The sequence below is a fragment of the Ctenopharyngodon idella genome, chromosome 11 (genome assembly GCF_019924925.1).
Source record: "Ctenopharyngodon idella isolate HZGC_01 chromosome 11, HZGC01, whole genome shotgun sequence".
NCBI classification, from domain to species: domain Eukaryota; kingdom Metazoa; phylum Chordata; class Actinopteri; order Cypriniformes; family Xenocyprididae; genus Ctenopharyngodon; species Ctenopharyngodon idella.
In genome coordinates, this window is record NC_067230.1 from 5,598,895 (window position 1) to 5,612,527 (window position 13,633).

At 37.8% G+C, this 13,633-nt stretch overlaps 1 protein-coding gene across 1 annotated transcript; it reads right to left on the reverse strand.

Moving 5' to 3' along the window:
- Window positions 1–10,925: 10,925 nt before the first annotated feature.
- arpc4l (actin related protein 2/3 complex, subunit 4, like) lies at window positions 10,926–13,439 on the reverse strand. Its single transcript, XM_051911657.1, has 6 exons — window positions 13,340–13,439; window positions 12,366–12,484; window positions 12,163–12,274; window positions 11,980–12,075; window positions 11,633–11,803; window positions 10,926–11,541 (listed from the first exon to the last, which is right to left on the reverse strand). The coding sequence occupies exons 1-6, from the start codon at window positions 13,340–13,342 to the stop codon at window positions 11,536–11,538; spliced, it is 507 nt and encodes a 168-aa protein (XP_051767617.1). The 5' UTR covers window positions 13,343–13,439; the 3' UTR covers window positions 10,926–11,535.
- Between the last annotated feature and the right edge of the window lie 194 nt (window positions 13,440–13,633).

A 13,633-nucleotide genomic window follows, 5' to 3' on the forward strand; every position in this document is an offset into this window, starting at 1 on the left:
ACTCAGTCTGAAATTAATCAGTCCACAGCCCTCCTCAACCCCCCTACCCGCACACACATCTTCCAACCCTCACTGACGACATCCTCATAAATAGACCCTTCTAATGTCATTTACCCACCAAAGGAGGGGCTTTTCCTTTTAAATAGATTTAATTGTTAGGAAGAGATCAAAGGCGCGACTGAACATCATTCATGACGTCTATTATTTGTGTCCTATATGCTGTTTTCTATGAGAATGAATGATCCATTAGAGACAAATAAGCCAGTGTGGGTAGACCCAGAGGATTGTGTATTTTTTTTTTTTTTTTTTTGCTTTGTCTGATTTGGTTTGCAGTGACACACTATTAGTTCTCGGCCCAAGCTGATGGGATGTGTCTGGTGGAGAGTTTTATTGGTAATATGAAATGAGGTATTGCTCATAACTCCAGAGAAACTGCCAGTCAAAATGATGGGATATGGAGATGAAATTCACTGGGTCATTGGCTGCTTTGAAGATGACACATAGTTTTAAAGCCTCCTGTCAAACATTTCCACATTATACACCATCGATTGAAAATTCGCTGTCATTTTAAAATCGGCATGAAATGAAAGTTGCAATAGTCTTTTCTTACCTAGTGTGACATAAATTTGAGTGAAACAGCTTCTTGAACAAGAAAAACAAATGTAGGGTGGGACTAATGTCTAATAATAAAATTACATAATATCTTGCCTAAATAAATTAAATATCAAACAAACACTAAAAATTTTTTTTTATAAATGCTATAAGTGAATTTAGGCATCACAACATTATAATGTACAGTATGAAAAAGTTATATTATTATAAGGCTGGCTAAATATTACATTTCCGTGTTTTTTTTTTTTTTTTTTTTTTTAATTATCTTTATCTTTAAGTGAGTATTAGATGATGGCAAAAGGTAATCTTAAAGGGGACATATTATGGTAATCTGACTTTCTCAGTGTTTAAGTGCTATAATCGGGTCCCTGGTGCATCTACCAACCCAGAAAACATGAAAAAGAACCCAGTAACTTTATTTTGGTAAGCCTTTCTCTACAAGCATGCGAAAAAACGAGCCGCTCAGATTTCTCTCCCCTAGTGACGTAGGAAGGGGATCTTGTTATAATATTACCGCCCCACGTTTCCACCGTGCCCTTTCCTTTAGCCTCCATGCACTCTATTACTTTAAGCTAGCACAAACAGAAGTTGTGTTTGACAGAAATGTATCGGTATTACTTATGACTCACCCACAAAACAGCTTAGACCACTAATGCGATGTCATTTTATGCTGGTCTGCTTCACAAATGAGTGTCAATTCAATGCTGGATTTGCACAAAAGATTAACATGATGGCACATGCTAGTCGATGAGCTGAATCAACTCAACAGCAACTACATAAATTTATCGACTAACCATTTGGAAATGTCCAGCTGCATTCCAAAAGTTGTAACTTCTTCCTGAGTCTCTCCATCAGTGTTCGACTCTGGTTTGAACAATGTAAGGCTGAACACCGCTACTGACAATCGTCATTTTGGCTGAGTGAGATTCTCTAGCTTTGTTGTTGTTGAGCAACTGAAGCGCAAGCTGTTAAAGCTCCACCCTCTTTTGGAAAGTGGGCCAGTAGCAGCAGCAGCTCATTTGCATTTAAAGGGACACACAAAAAAGGCGTGTTTTTGCTCACACCAAAATATGGGCAAATTTGATGAGCTATAATAAATGATCTGTGGGGTATTTTGAGCTGAATCTTCACAGACACATTCTGGGGACACCAGAGACTTATATTACATCTTGTGAAAAGGGGCATTATAGGTCCCCTTTAATGTAAAAATAGGGGAAATGAGCACAATTAAATCATAAGATATTAATAAATGAAAAATAAATCTGCAATGTCGGTAATATCCAATATATCATGCGTCCCTAGTCATAATTATTTCCATTTCTGTTCCAGCAATCAGTTTACGGTTAGTGATTTGAATGCATCTCACATCTGTGCTACAGACATAAATTATACCTCAAATCATGTGGCTTGTGGAAGATTGTGGTTGGAAGATGTATTATTGCTTCTCAAAGTGATCAGACTATTTTTGCTTGGCTGACCATAAAAGAGGTGGGGAAAAAATCCCTAATCAATATAATGGCATAAAAGGCCCCTACATCAGCTCACCAGTAGATCGATAGCATCCAGGTATGATGGATGGGTTATCTAATGTAATATGTGATTTAGAGAAGCCATTCAAACAACAAAGAGCAAATGAGCCTGTTCTTAGTGTTCCAACTGCCCTCTTTTACCTCAGCACACAACAAAACGTGTCTCTCTTTCTCTCTCCCCTCTCTGGGAACAGGAAATCCCACTTCCAACTGTTCCCCTGGCAACAGAACATAGTCATGAACTGATGGACACTTCCTCACAAATATGGTCCTTCCTGAGCTCAGGCCAGACAGCTGTGGTTTTTGTTAAATAGGACATCTGTGGGTCTTCTCATGAAGGGCTGAAGACACAAAAGGAGGAAGCAGTAGAAGAAGCAGCTGGTAATTACTAATTATTACTGCTCATACTTAAGGTTAAGGATCAAAACTCTATCCCTATGTATAAAACTGTGGCACACCGCAAATTGTGACTTGTTGAGAAAATGTATGCAATACTTTTCTAAGGGATTGAACTCAGAATTTTCAATAAAACGGGTCAGATTTACATTGAAGGAGTATGCTGACCCTCAAAGCCCTCAAAGTTCTTTAGAGAGAAGTATTATTTCTCCTATTTTTACCCAGAATAAGATGGAGTGAGCATTACTAAACACGTCTGTTTCATACTAGACGCCGGAGAACGCCCTTGAGCGAATATTCTATATATGCCTAGGAGAAGTCATATAACGCAAGTTGTTCCAGGAAATCCCCTAGTGGGCATCATACTATTGCTGTAACTGAATTAAAAGGAGAGCAAAGAAACGCTTTAATTGATTAAACATGAATATAACAAACACACAACTACGACAATATATGTGTTCTTCAAACCTTCTCAGGTATTTCCATAATAATATATTTATAATGCAATTCTAATCAAACTTATCTAATCAATGCCAATCAAAATGCTATTTTATATATGCAGCCCTTTTTGGGATTGGATCTTTTAATTGGGCCAGTCTCAAGCAACACCCTAGTAACGGCATATTAACACACTCACACAAATACGGAGCCCCGCACATGACATGCGAACAAATATATACATATTGTGACCACAAATTAAGAATTCAGTCTCTTGTTTAGTAAGTCGTGGCCACGATTTACTAATTCGTTTCCCTGTTTTAGTTAAATTATGGCCACAAATTAAGAATTCGTTCACACAACTTATAAATTTGTTCCCTTTTTGGGGATTGGGAATTACAATGTGGCCACGATTTACTAATACAAGGTGACAGTTGAAGTGAATAACGCTGATTATTTCTTTATCACGGCACCTGAGAGTGGGTAGGATATATTAGGCAGCAAGTGAAAATTTTGTTCTCAAAGCTGATGCGTTAGAAGCAGGAAAAATGGGAAAGCGTATGGATTTGAGTAAGTTCGACAAGGGCCAAATTGTGATGGGTAGACGACTGGGTCAGAGCATCTCCAAAACTGCAGATCTTGTGGGGTGTTCCTAGTCTGCAGTGATCAGTATCTATCAAAAGTGGTCCAAGGAAAGAACAGTGGTGAACCGGCGACAGGGTCATGGGCGGCCAAGGCTCATTGATGCACGTGCTGAGCGAAGGCTGGTCCGTGTGGTCCGATCCAACAGATGAGCTACTGTAGCTTAAATTGCTCAAGAAGTTAATGCTGGTTCTGATAGAAAGGTGTCAGAATACACAGTGCATCACAGTTTGTTGCGTACGGGGCTGCATAGCTGCAGACCAGTCAGGGTGCCCATGCTGACCCCTGTCCACCGCCGATCGCGCCAACAGTGGATACGTGAGCATCAGAACTGGACCACAGAGCAACGGAAGAAGGTGGCCTGGTCTAATGAATCATGTTTTCTTTTACATCATGTGGATGGCCAGGTGCATGTGCGTCACTTACCTGGGGAACACATGGCACCAGGATGCACTATGGGAAGAAGGCAAGCCGGCGGAGGCAGTGTGATGTTTTGGGCAATGTTCTGCTGGGAAACCTTGGGTCCTGCCATCCATGTAGCTGTTACTTTGACATGTACCACCTGCCTAAGCATTGTTGCAGACCATGTACACCCTTTCATGGAAACGGTATTCCCTGGTGTCTATGGCCTCTTTCAGCAGGATAATGCACCCTGCCACATAGCAACATTCAGGAATGGTTTGAGGTGCATAACAATGAGTTTGAGGTGTTGACTTGGCCTCCAAATTCCCCAGATCGAGCATCTGTGGGATGTGCTGAACAAACAAGTCCGATCCATGGAGGCCCACATCGCAACTTACGGGACTTAAAGGATCTGCTGCTAACATCTTGGTTATCACAGCACACCTTCAGGGGTCTAGTGGAGTCCATGCCTCGACGGGTCAGGGCTGTTTTGGCAGCAAAAGGGGGACCAACACAATATTAGGAAGGTGGTTATAATGTTATGCCTGATCGGTGTATATCGTGTATGTCACGCTTCTCAGATACTTTAGGCATGTAAATAGTGCCCTGCTCTTTAATATGTTGGCTTATTTGATGGGACCACTTAGCCTGTGGTTTCTGCTCCTCAGTGACTTGATCATTCAAGCAGCACAAGAATCACTGAGCATGATGGCAATATCCGGTATGGTGGTGACAGCACACATGCGTCTGGGGTCCTGCTGGTAATATGAGCTCATCATTAAACAACCTCACAAATGAGCTGCAGATCTTATAAACAAAGTGTTTTCAGTGATTAAATGCCATTTAAAAAAAAAAAAAAATACGACCCTAAAGTAAAATCAAAAACAAAAGTATGTATTACACACACAAACACACTGTATATATATATTACCACTGACCATGGTTTTATGGTAATCAGTACAGGCCGGCCACGGCTCGTCTGTAAGTGCAAAATATTCATCCCAAACACAGACCTCTATATAAACTCAATGCTAAATTGTAAATGTATTCAGCATTCTGTAACAAACAATTTCAAGTCTATTTTAAGTCATAAAGTGAGCAGATATACTGTATTAACATTTAGCGAATGGCTTCGCCAGGCATGTATCATGATACTAAGCAGGGAAGAGGGTGCTTGAACCCTCCCCAGCTCTACAGCGCTCCACACAGCCATTGGGCAGATTTCAGTCTGCCCGGCTTATTTTCAGGTTACCTTACGTAAACCTCGCTCCAGACCAAGGCAATATGAATCCACTTCAGCTATGTTTATATTAATCTGCATCAGGTCAGTAACTAGTTTGCATGTCTGTTCTTCGTATCAAATTAATAAAAGTTTAAACGTGCTAATGTGAATAGCCTTTATATAGTTCTGATGTGTTTGTTTTATGTTTGTTCTGAGAATAGAAATGACTTTCCTTTCCTCACCGGAATTCCTCCACAACTCGTAATACTCTAAAACAACATTCTGAGGCAATAAATACCACATTAAGGGAATACTAAAATAGCATTCTATGCATGTGCAGTGTGTACTTGAAGCCTGTCAATAAAAATTGGACACTAGACCACTGCCATAAGTGTGTCTGCATGTGTTCAGCGATTAGAATATAAAGCTTACAAAATGTTTATCAAGACCCAGAATCTGCCCTACCTAAATTTACGGTCAGCTACTGGTATAGGCAATGATTCATCAAAATGTCTTGCAGTTGTGCTTTGCTTTTCTAATAATTTTTTATGTTAAAGGGTTAGTTCACCCAAAAATGACAATAATGTCATTTATTACTCACCCTCATGCCGTTCCACACCCATAAAACCTTTGTTCATCTTCGGAACGCAAATTAAGATACTTTTGTTGAAATCCGATGGCTCAGTGAGGTCTGCATAGCCAGCAATGACATTTCCTCTCTCAAGATCCATTAATGTACTAAAAACATATTTAAATCAGTTCATGTGAGTACAGTGGTTCAATATTAATATTATAAAGCGATAAGAACATTTTTGGTGCACCAAAAAAACAAAATAATAACTTATATAGTAATGGCCGATTTCAAAACACTGCTTCATTAAGCTTCGGAGCATTATGAATCTTTTGTGTCGAATCATGATTCGGATTGCGTGTCAAATCGAACCACTGATTCGACACAAAAGATTCATAACGCTCCGAAGCTTCATGAAGCAGCGTTTTGAAATCTATATAAGTCGTTATTTTGTTTTTTTTGGTGCACGAAAAATATTCCTGTCGCTTTATAATATTAATATTGAACCACTGTATTCACATAAACTGATTTAGATATGTTTTTAGTACATTTATGGATCTTGAGAGAGGAATTGTCATTGGATTTCAACAAAAATATCTTAATTTGCGTTCCATAGATTAACGAAGGTCTTACGGGTGTGGAATGGCATGAGGGTGAGTAATAAATGACATTATTTTCATTTTTGGGTGAACTAACCCTTTAAATAAAAAAAGTAACTTCCAGCTGGATAGACTCTCAATAACAGATTATATGATTGCAGTAAAGTGTACACATGAGCTTTTGGTAAGTAATATGATTGTGCTACTGATTTTAGTATTGTATTCTCAATCCCACAATGCATCACCACTGTCCTCTGTGGTTGTTTAGCGCCCTCTGCTGTCTGAGGTTTGTACTTCAGCTGAAGTATTGAGTACATATGTATGGACACTTGCTTTTCTTTCACTTTCCGGTTCAACTCACCCATTACAATAAATAACTCTAATTTTAGTTGTTGTTGTTTTTTTTAAATACATATATGAAGCCACATTTTAAGCATGAACCTTTAGATTTTTAAAAAGTAAACAAAATATGTTTTAAAAAAAGATCAGAAACAGAAATTAGTAATGTGTATTTTGACTGGTTGTGTGAATGCATATTTATAGAACTTAGTCAGGGTAGCTTCATATTTAAATTTTTGACAGGAATAAAAATGAGGATGTGATGGATAGAATTACAATGAGTTCAATGGATTGCTTTTACTTCGTTATCGTTGCATTCCCTTCTATTGTTTTCATATACAGCTTGTTATAAATACTGTAACCTAACCCTAACAGAAACGTTCTGCATTTTTACAATAATGCCGGTAACATATATACTCTTTATTTATTAATTTTTGTCAGGTTAAGCTCACAATATGGTTAGTACATAAACTTTTAACAATAGGTGGCTCATGATTTTGGGAGCAGATGACCCTGGCAATAAGGGGAAATCAGCCTTCTCTAAACCACAGCACTTGGATGATATTTCAACAGTTGCTGGAAAAGAAAACAATTTATGAACTGCAAAAGATAACTGAAGAATAGATGTACGTGATGGCATCTGTAATGAAGGTATGCGAGTGAGATGTGAGTGACGTTCAAAAGCCTGAGATGGAGTATTGACTTACAAACACCAAAGCCCTGACCAGAGTCATGCATTTAGAAAAACTATCACAATGCGTTACATTATCACAAGCTCGCAGCCCAACACATACTCGCCAACCACTGAAACACAAATAAACTTTGCACATAATAATACCACATCAGATAACACAGCCAGTAAACATAAGATGAAAACCAGATACAAATATTTAGTAAGTACTCACATGAGTAATCTTAATTTTTTTTTTTTATATATACAATATTATTTTATATTATTCATTTAAAAAATTCAATATTTAAGTTAATAAATAAATATAAAATAATATAAAAATGAATGAATGAATGTTTTAAGAGGAGAGTGTTTTTTTGTTTTTTTTTTTGTTTTTTACATATGTGGTCTTCAAGATAAGGCAAAATGAGACAGAAGTACAATGAATGTATCTAAAGTAAGCTAGCTTACTAATTCAGGCTAATATTTAGCTAAATTATTTGCATGGATTTATACGTTGCTTTATCACCAATATGCATCATAAATATTTTTAGACCTGGACAAATTTGCTTTGATGTAACAGCCATTACATCTGTCATTCTAAAATTTTACTTTGACAAGCCAAAAACATTCCTCCCAAGTGCTTCTCCTTTTCAGTCTGGCAGAAATGATGGGTGGTTTTAAAATATATGGTCACATGACAATAAAGTTGTCAAGATACAGGGGGTGGGTCAACTTACCCCACTCTCCCCTATGCGTGTATGTATGCGTGAATGTTTGTATTTCATTTGAATATAATGAAGAATTCTTTCATTTTTTGGTTTGTTTTCATTTCCAGAGATCTGAAATATATTTTAACTCTCTCAAAAGTACACAAGCAAGCTGTTCACCAAAACCACTTCATGTAAAGTGTCTCACTAGGCCTACATTAATCCTCCGTGTAAATTGCTGTGGGGTCAGCTGGCATCCCTTTGCACTATGATAGCAGATTTACCCATCCCTTGACCTTCATAAGTGCAAAACATATTTGAACAGTATAATAATAATGCATTGTCAACCAACATGAAATGATATTCTGTGTTTGTGCGTGACAGACTCACAAGGACGTGGTATCCTGCTGTGGCTGTCGCAGTCTCTTGGCAGGCTTCTTTCTCTTGTGACACTGTGCCACAGAAGAGGAAAGAAGTGTCACACAACTCAAAGCCCTGTCACAACAAACGCAAATATTTGGCACAAAAATTTTAAATAGAAACTATGGATTCATGTGGAGCTACTCACGTCCGACGTTAACAATCTCCCGCCTAGAAAGCGAAGCATTCTTTTTTCCTCGTCGAGTGTGTCGATGTTTTTTTTTTCGTTCGGCGATTAAATGAGCGCCGACCAATAAGAGTTTAGCTGTGGGTCACATGACCTGAGCTGCAGCAGAAACTTTCGTTTGGTGTCGCTAACGCAATGTTTTACAGTTGCGTTAATAAAAACTAGGGATATCAAAAGACAAAAAGTTGATGAATGACAAAAAAAAAAAAAAAAAAAATTATTATCATTAATTCATGTTTTTATTGCATACTGTTAATGCATAGTACATTTTAAAAGTAAAAAGAACATACAAAAGAAAATATCTGTTGGAAAACTGGATTTGACAATGCATTTAAAGTCACCATGAAATCAAAATAGACAATTCTTATTTTTATATGGAATACTGTGATATTTATTATAAATGACTTATCCATGCAATTTTTTTTTTTTTTTTAATTCATATTCCCAAGTAATCTTTAATCAAAATAGGTGTGTTTGACTTGAAGCAGCATTGCCCAGACTTATAGGCGTATGAGAGCAATTCGAAAGCATGCAGAGCCGTCTGCTCTCCATAATCACTCTCGCAATACTTTATTTGGTCTGTGCAGCACCACATCAAGTCAAACACACCTATTGGCCCTGTCCCAAATAGCACCCTAATCCCTCACGGTCTTCCTCTGAGTCCGCACTTTCACGACGTAATGCCGCTTTGACTGCCGGGTAAAGTCCTCTGCGTAGCTCACAGTCTTGCAGGGCTCAGCAGAAGTGCGCATCGAGGGAGCATAGCAGCCACAAAGGGGGTGCTCACGAGCACCCTTTTTTAAGCTTAAATGACGAATGGGACACCCTACGGTCTTGTGGACTTAACGGACACGCGCACGCAGCGGCCATTGTAAGTCCACAAGACCAAATGTGCACAAGAAGTGTGCCATTTGGGACAGGGCCATTAACCCCCTCCCTGTTGCAGCAACAACTCTTCTCTTCCTGATGACGTGTTTACTGGCGTGAGGGCGGGACAACCTGTCACTCACATGACATCACAGCAATAGCAAGCCACAGTGATCCAATCAATTACAAATTGACAAAATCAAGTCCTGCCCTACAGACTTTAAAGTGTAAACATAATTTACGTGAAAATACACAGAGATGACGCAGGTAAATTTAGGAGAAAAATATAATATATATACTTCACTACCTGTCCCCATGGAGAACAAAGGGCTGATGGCAGGTGTAGTAAATACACGACTGAAGGTTTTGCAAGGTGCCATCACACAATCACAATGCATTTAAAGCCTTGGCCTTGGATATTCCCCTGACAATCCATGAAAAATGCATCGCTTAAAGGGATAGTTCACCCAAAAATGAAAATTCTGTCATCATTTACTCACCCTCAAGTTGTTCCAAACCTGAATAAATTACTTTGTTCTGCTGTACACAAAGGAAGATATTAGGAAGAATGTTTGTAACCAAGCAGATCTCAACCCCCATTGACTACTTCAGTATTATTATTATTAGTATAGTATATATATATACATAGTATACATTTTCTCCCCCCTACTATGGTAGTCAAAGTGGGGCGAGATCTGCTTGGTTACAAACATTCTTCAGAATATCTTCTTTTGTGCACAGCAGAACAAAGAAACAGTATAGTTTTGGAACAACTTAAGGGGGAGTAAATAATGACAATTTTTATTTTTGGGTGAACTATCCCTTTAACAATTTACTTGAGATGAACTGATTGTGTTGTTATTGTGTCCTCACTAGAGCAATTAACTTAATAACAAATCATGATCAGTCAGATTACAATTAATTGACTGCACTGGGTATCCATTGTTACCAATCTTTTAAAGTCATCATGGTCAAAATGATAGATCACAAAAGGAGTTCTCTATTGATTACTAAGCATTTGAGGATCAATATCCACTTCCATACTCAGTCTAGCTTTATGATTCTCATCAAATTTTATGCACAAAATGCATGAGGAACACAACTGATCTGGCAATGTAACATCTTGGCTCAATACTAGTTTCAGATGGCATTGTATAAGAAAAAATCTGATAAGAACTAACAAAAACTGCAGAAAGATCAATTAATTATAGTGGATTGAAAGCAGTAGTATAACAACTACACAATAAAGTGCAATTTGGGAGAAAAAAAAAAAAAAGCAAGAAAAAGAAGTGAATGCAGTTTAGAAATAAATCCAAAGAGGTACAGAAAGCACAATATATGTTTTTATTGAAATTCTGGTATTGTGTTTTACACAATTTTTTTGTATAGTTATCTTATTGGAGTTTAGCTCTGCCAATATTTTTTTATTATTTTTTTTCCCTCTCGTGATCTCTTTAACATTGAATTGATTTTCTTTATAACAAAAATTAAGCACATGAGTACATGTATATAAAAGACAACAGAAGAAAAAAAAAAAAAAAAAAAAAAAAAAAAAAAAAAACTACAGTCCAACAACAAGATTCCTGTGCCCATCAATATTAATATTACAGGTAATACTTTTAAGGACCTGCCTTGACCATGTGTTTTCTTTTTTTCCTAACAAACGAAAATGAGAGTTATAAATTCTTGACTAAATGTACAATTGTTAATATCCATGGGCACAAGGAGCACCTTGAACAGAAGGCAAAGGGGACTGCATATAGTGCTGCAGGACTGGCCAGTTGTTCCTGTAGATCTTCTTGCTTGGTTGCTAACTAATAAACTATTTCCCCTTTGCTCTGTGGAGAATTTAAAACCTTTGAATGTTTTTGTCCGCAAGAACCAAAGCAACACCAATCTCTGATGGGTATTAGGAATGTAGACAAGCATCCTCAGAACTAGAACAGAAAAATATATATTAAAAGAGTTGACATTTCCCATTCTTCTAAACATGTCTGTAAAAAGATATACATGAAATAGTAAACATACATTCTTGAGGAATTCCTCTGCGACAATTCGGGCCCGAGCGTTGACTGACAGCTTCATCTCGCTGATCTCCTTGTCGATCTCCTCCATGAAATGGATGACAAAGTCCACCAGCTTGTGTTTATACATCTGCTCTGTGTGGAAGTTGGTGATGAGGAAGCTGATGTCATAGCCCTGAAAAGCCCAAAAGAGGAAATAAGAAAACAGGGGTTAGTTTATGTGTGTCACATACACATTATTTAGCATTTCAGAAATGATTCCATAATCTACATAAATGGCCTGAAATGAAGCTATATTATGCAGCATTTGTTCCAAAGTCCTACATGACTCCACCACACATCAGATCTCACCTCAACAGGTTTCCTCCGCAGGATGAAGAAGTTCTCAGCTCGCATCATCATGAACCTCATAAATTTATGGCACAGGATCTTCTCAATCTCATCGGCCTAAGAAGACCATGAATATCTTTAGAAGATGATGGCTAGAAAAGGACTGGCATCACTACATCTGTCTTCAGCGGTTCATATTCGTACCTGTTTGACAGCAATGCTGACTCTCACTGAGTTTATAGACCCCTCAATCAGGACCTTTTCTTTGTCATTGCGGCTTATGACCACCGGCTGCAACAGAAGCTCTTTGCTGCTCCTGTATTGAAAGACATACATTTCACACATTAATCAGTGTGAAAACACATCATATATAGAGGGAGGACGTGGTTTATGAGTGATTTCCTCACCTAACTTCTACCTCAGGCTTGTTGTGTCGCTCCACCACCTGAGAGGAGAAGTTCTCCAGACACAGGGCTGCTTGAAGAGTGGCGCGCACTGCATTCAGGTAGGGTCGCAATGTTGCCGTCTACATATAAAAAATAGAATATTTAATTAAAGTCGGCATGAAATCGTCTTTTCTTCGCTACTGTAACGAAATTCTGAGTGAAACTGCTTCACAAACAAGAAAAAAGTAGTGCAGGACTTAATTTTGCCCATCAGGAAAAGATTGGATTGTTGTGATTTAAGATTGCTATTGCTGTGATGTCATGTCATGTGACAGGTTGTCCCGCCCTCACACCAGTAAACATGTCACCAGAGTGGGAGGGGAAGTTATTTTGATTGAAGATTATGAAGGCACATGAATAAAAAAAAAATAATAATAATGATGTGCATGGATAAATCATTTAAAATAAATACTGAAATATTACTTAAATTGAATTTAAGATTTCATGGTAACACTTTTTATAACCACACCGACTTTAAAGTCGTGTTATATTAATTATTAACACATAGAAACGTGAATGTCGGTGGGTGGAAAAGCTGGTTTGTGCTTGGCCATTCCATTGAGCTCGAGTCAGTCATTTAGGTACTGAAGTGTCAATCATCTACCTGAACATCACTTAACAACTATTGGTTGTTCTAAATAAATTAAACACGTGTCATTAATTGAATATTTTATCTATGCCGTGTAACGTGCATTTCAAAAAGTGCATTTATTGTTTTGATTCTGCCAAAAGCGGCTTTGCCTGCAAAATCACTGACGTTAGCCAGCTAGCACAAATCAACACAGACTAACATCACTCGATCAAATAAACCAAAAAAATCACTGCTGTGATTAAATGCAAATGTTTTACGGAAAGGCTGTTTATTTGGTAATTTGACTGCTAGTGTTATAACAAAAAACAATCATAGCAACTTTCTAGAAATGTAAATCTCTTACCATTTTATTTGAGGTCTGTGGAGGAAGACGGAAGTCCGCACGCCACGCCTAGAGACTCTCAAACACGCCTCCATTGCGTTCTCAAACTCCCGTAATATACCTATTAGACGTGCAAATCAGTTTAATTATAGTACGCTCATGATTTAAATGCATTCACAAACGAGTGAATGGTGGATGATTAAAGGCATTTTCATACATATACACGTTCTTACGTTTCTATTTTAAAAAACGCTGAAATTGAGAGAAAACTATAAAAACACCAAAACGCCCATGCACATTTCACATCTATTCTTG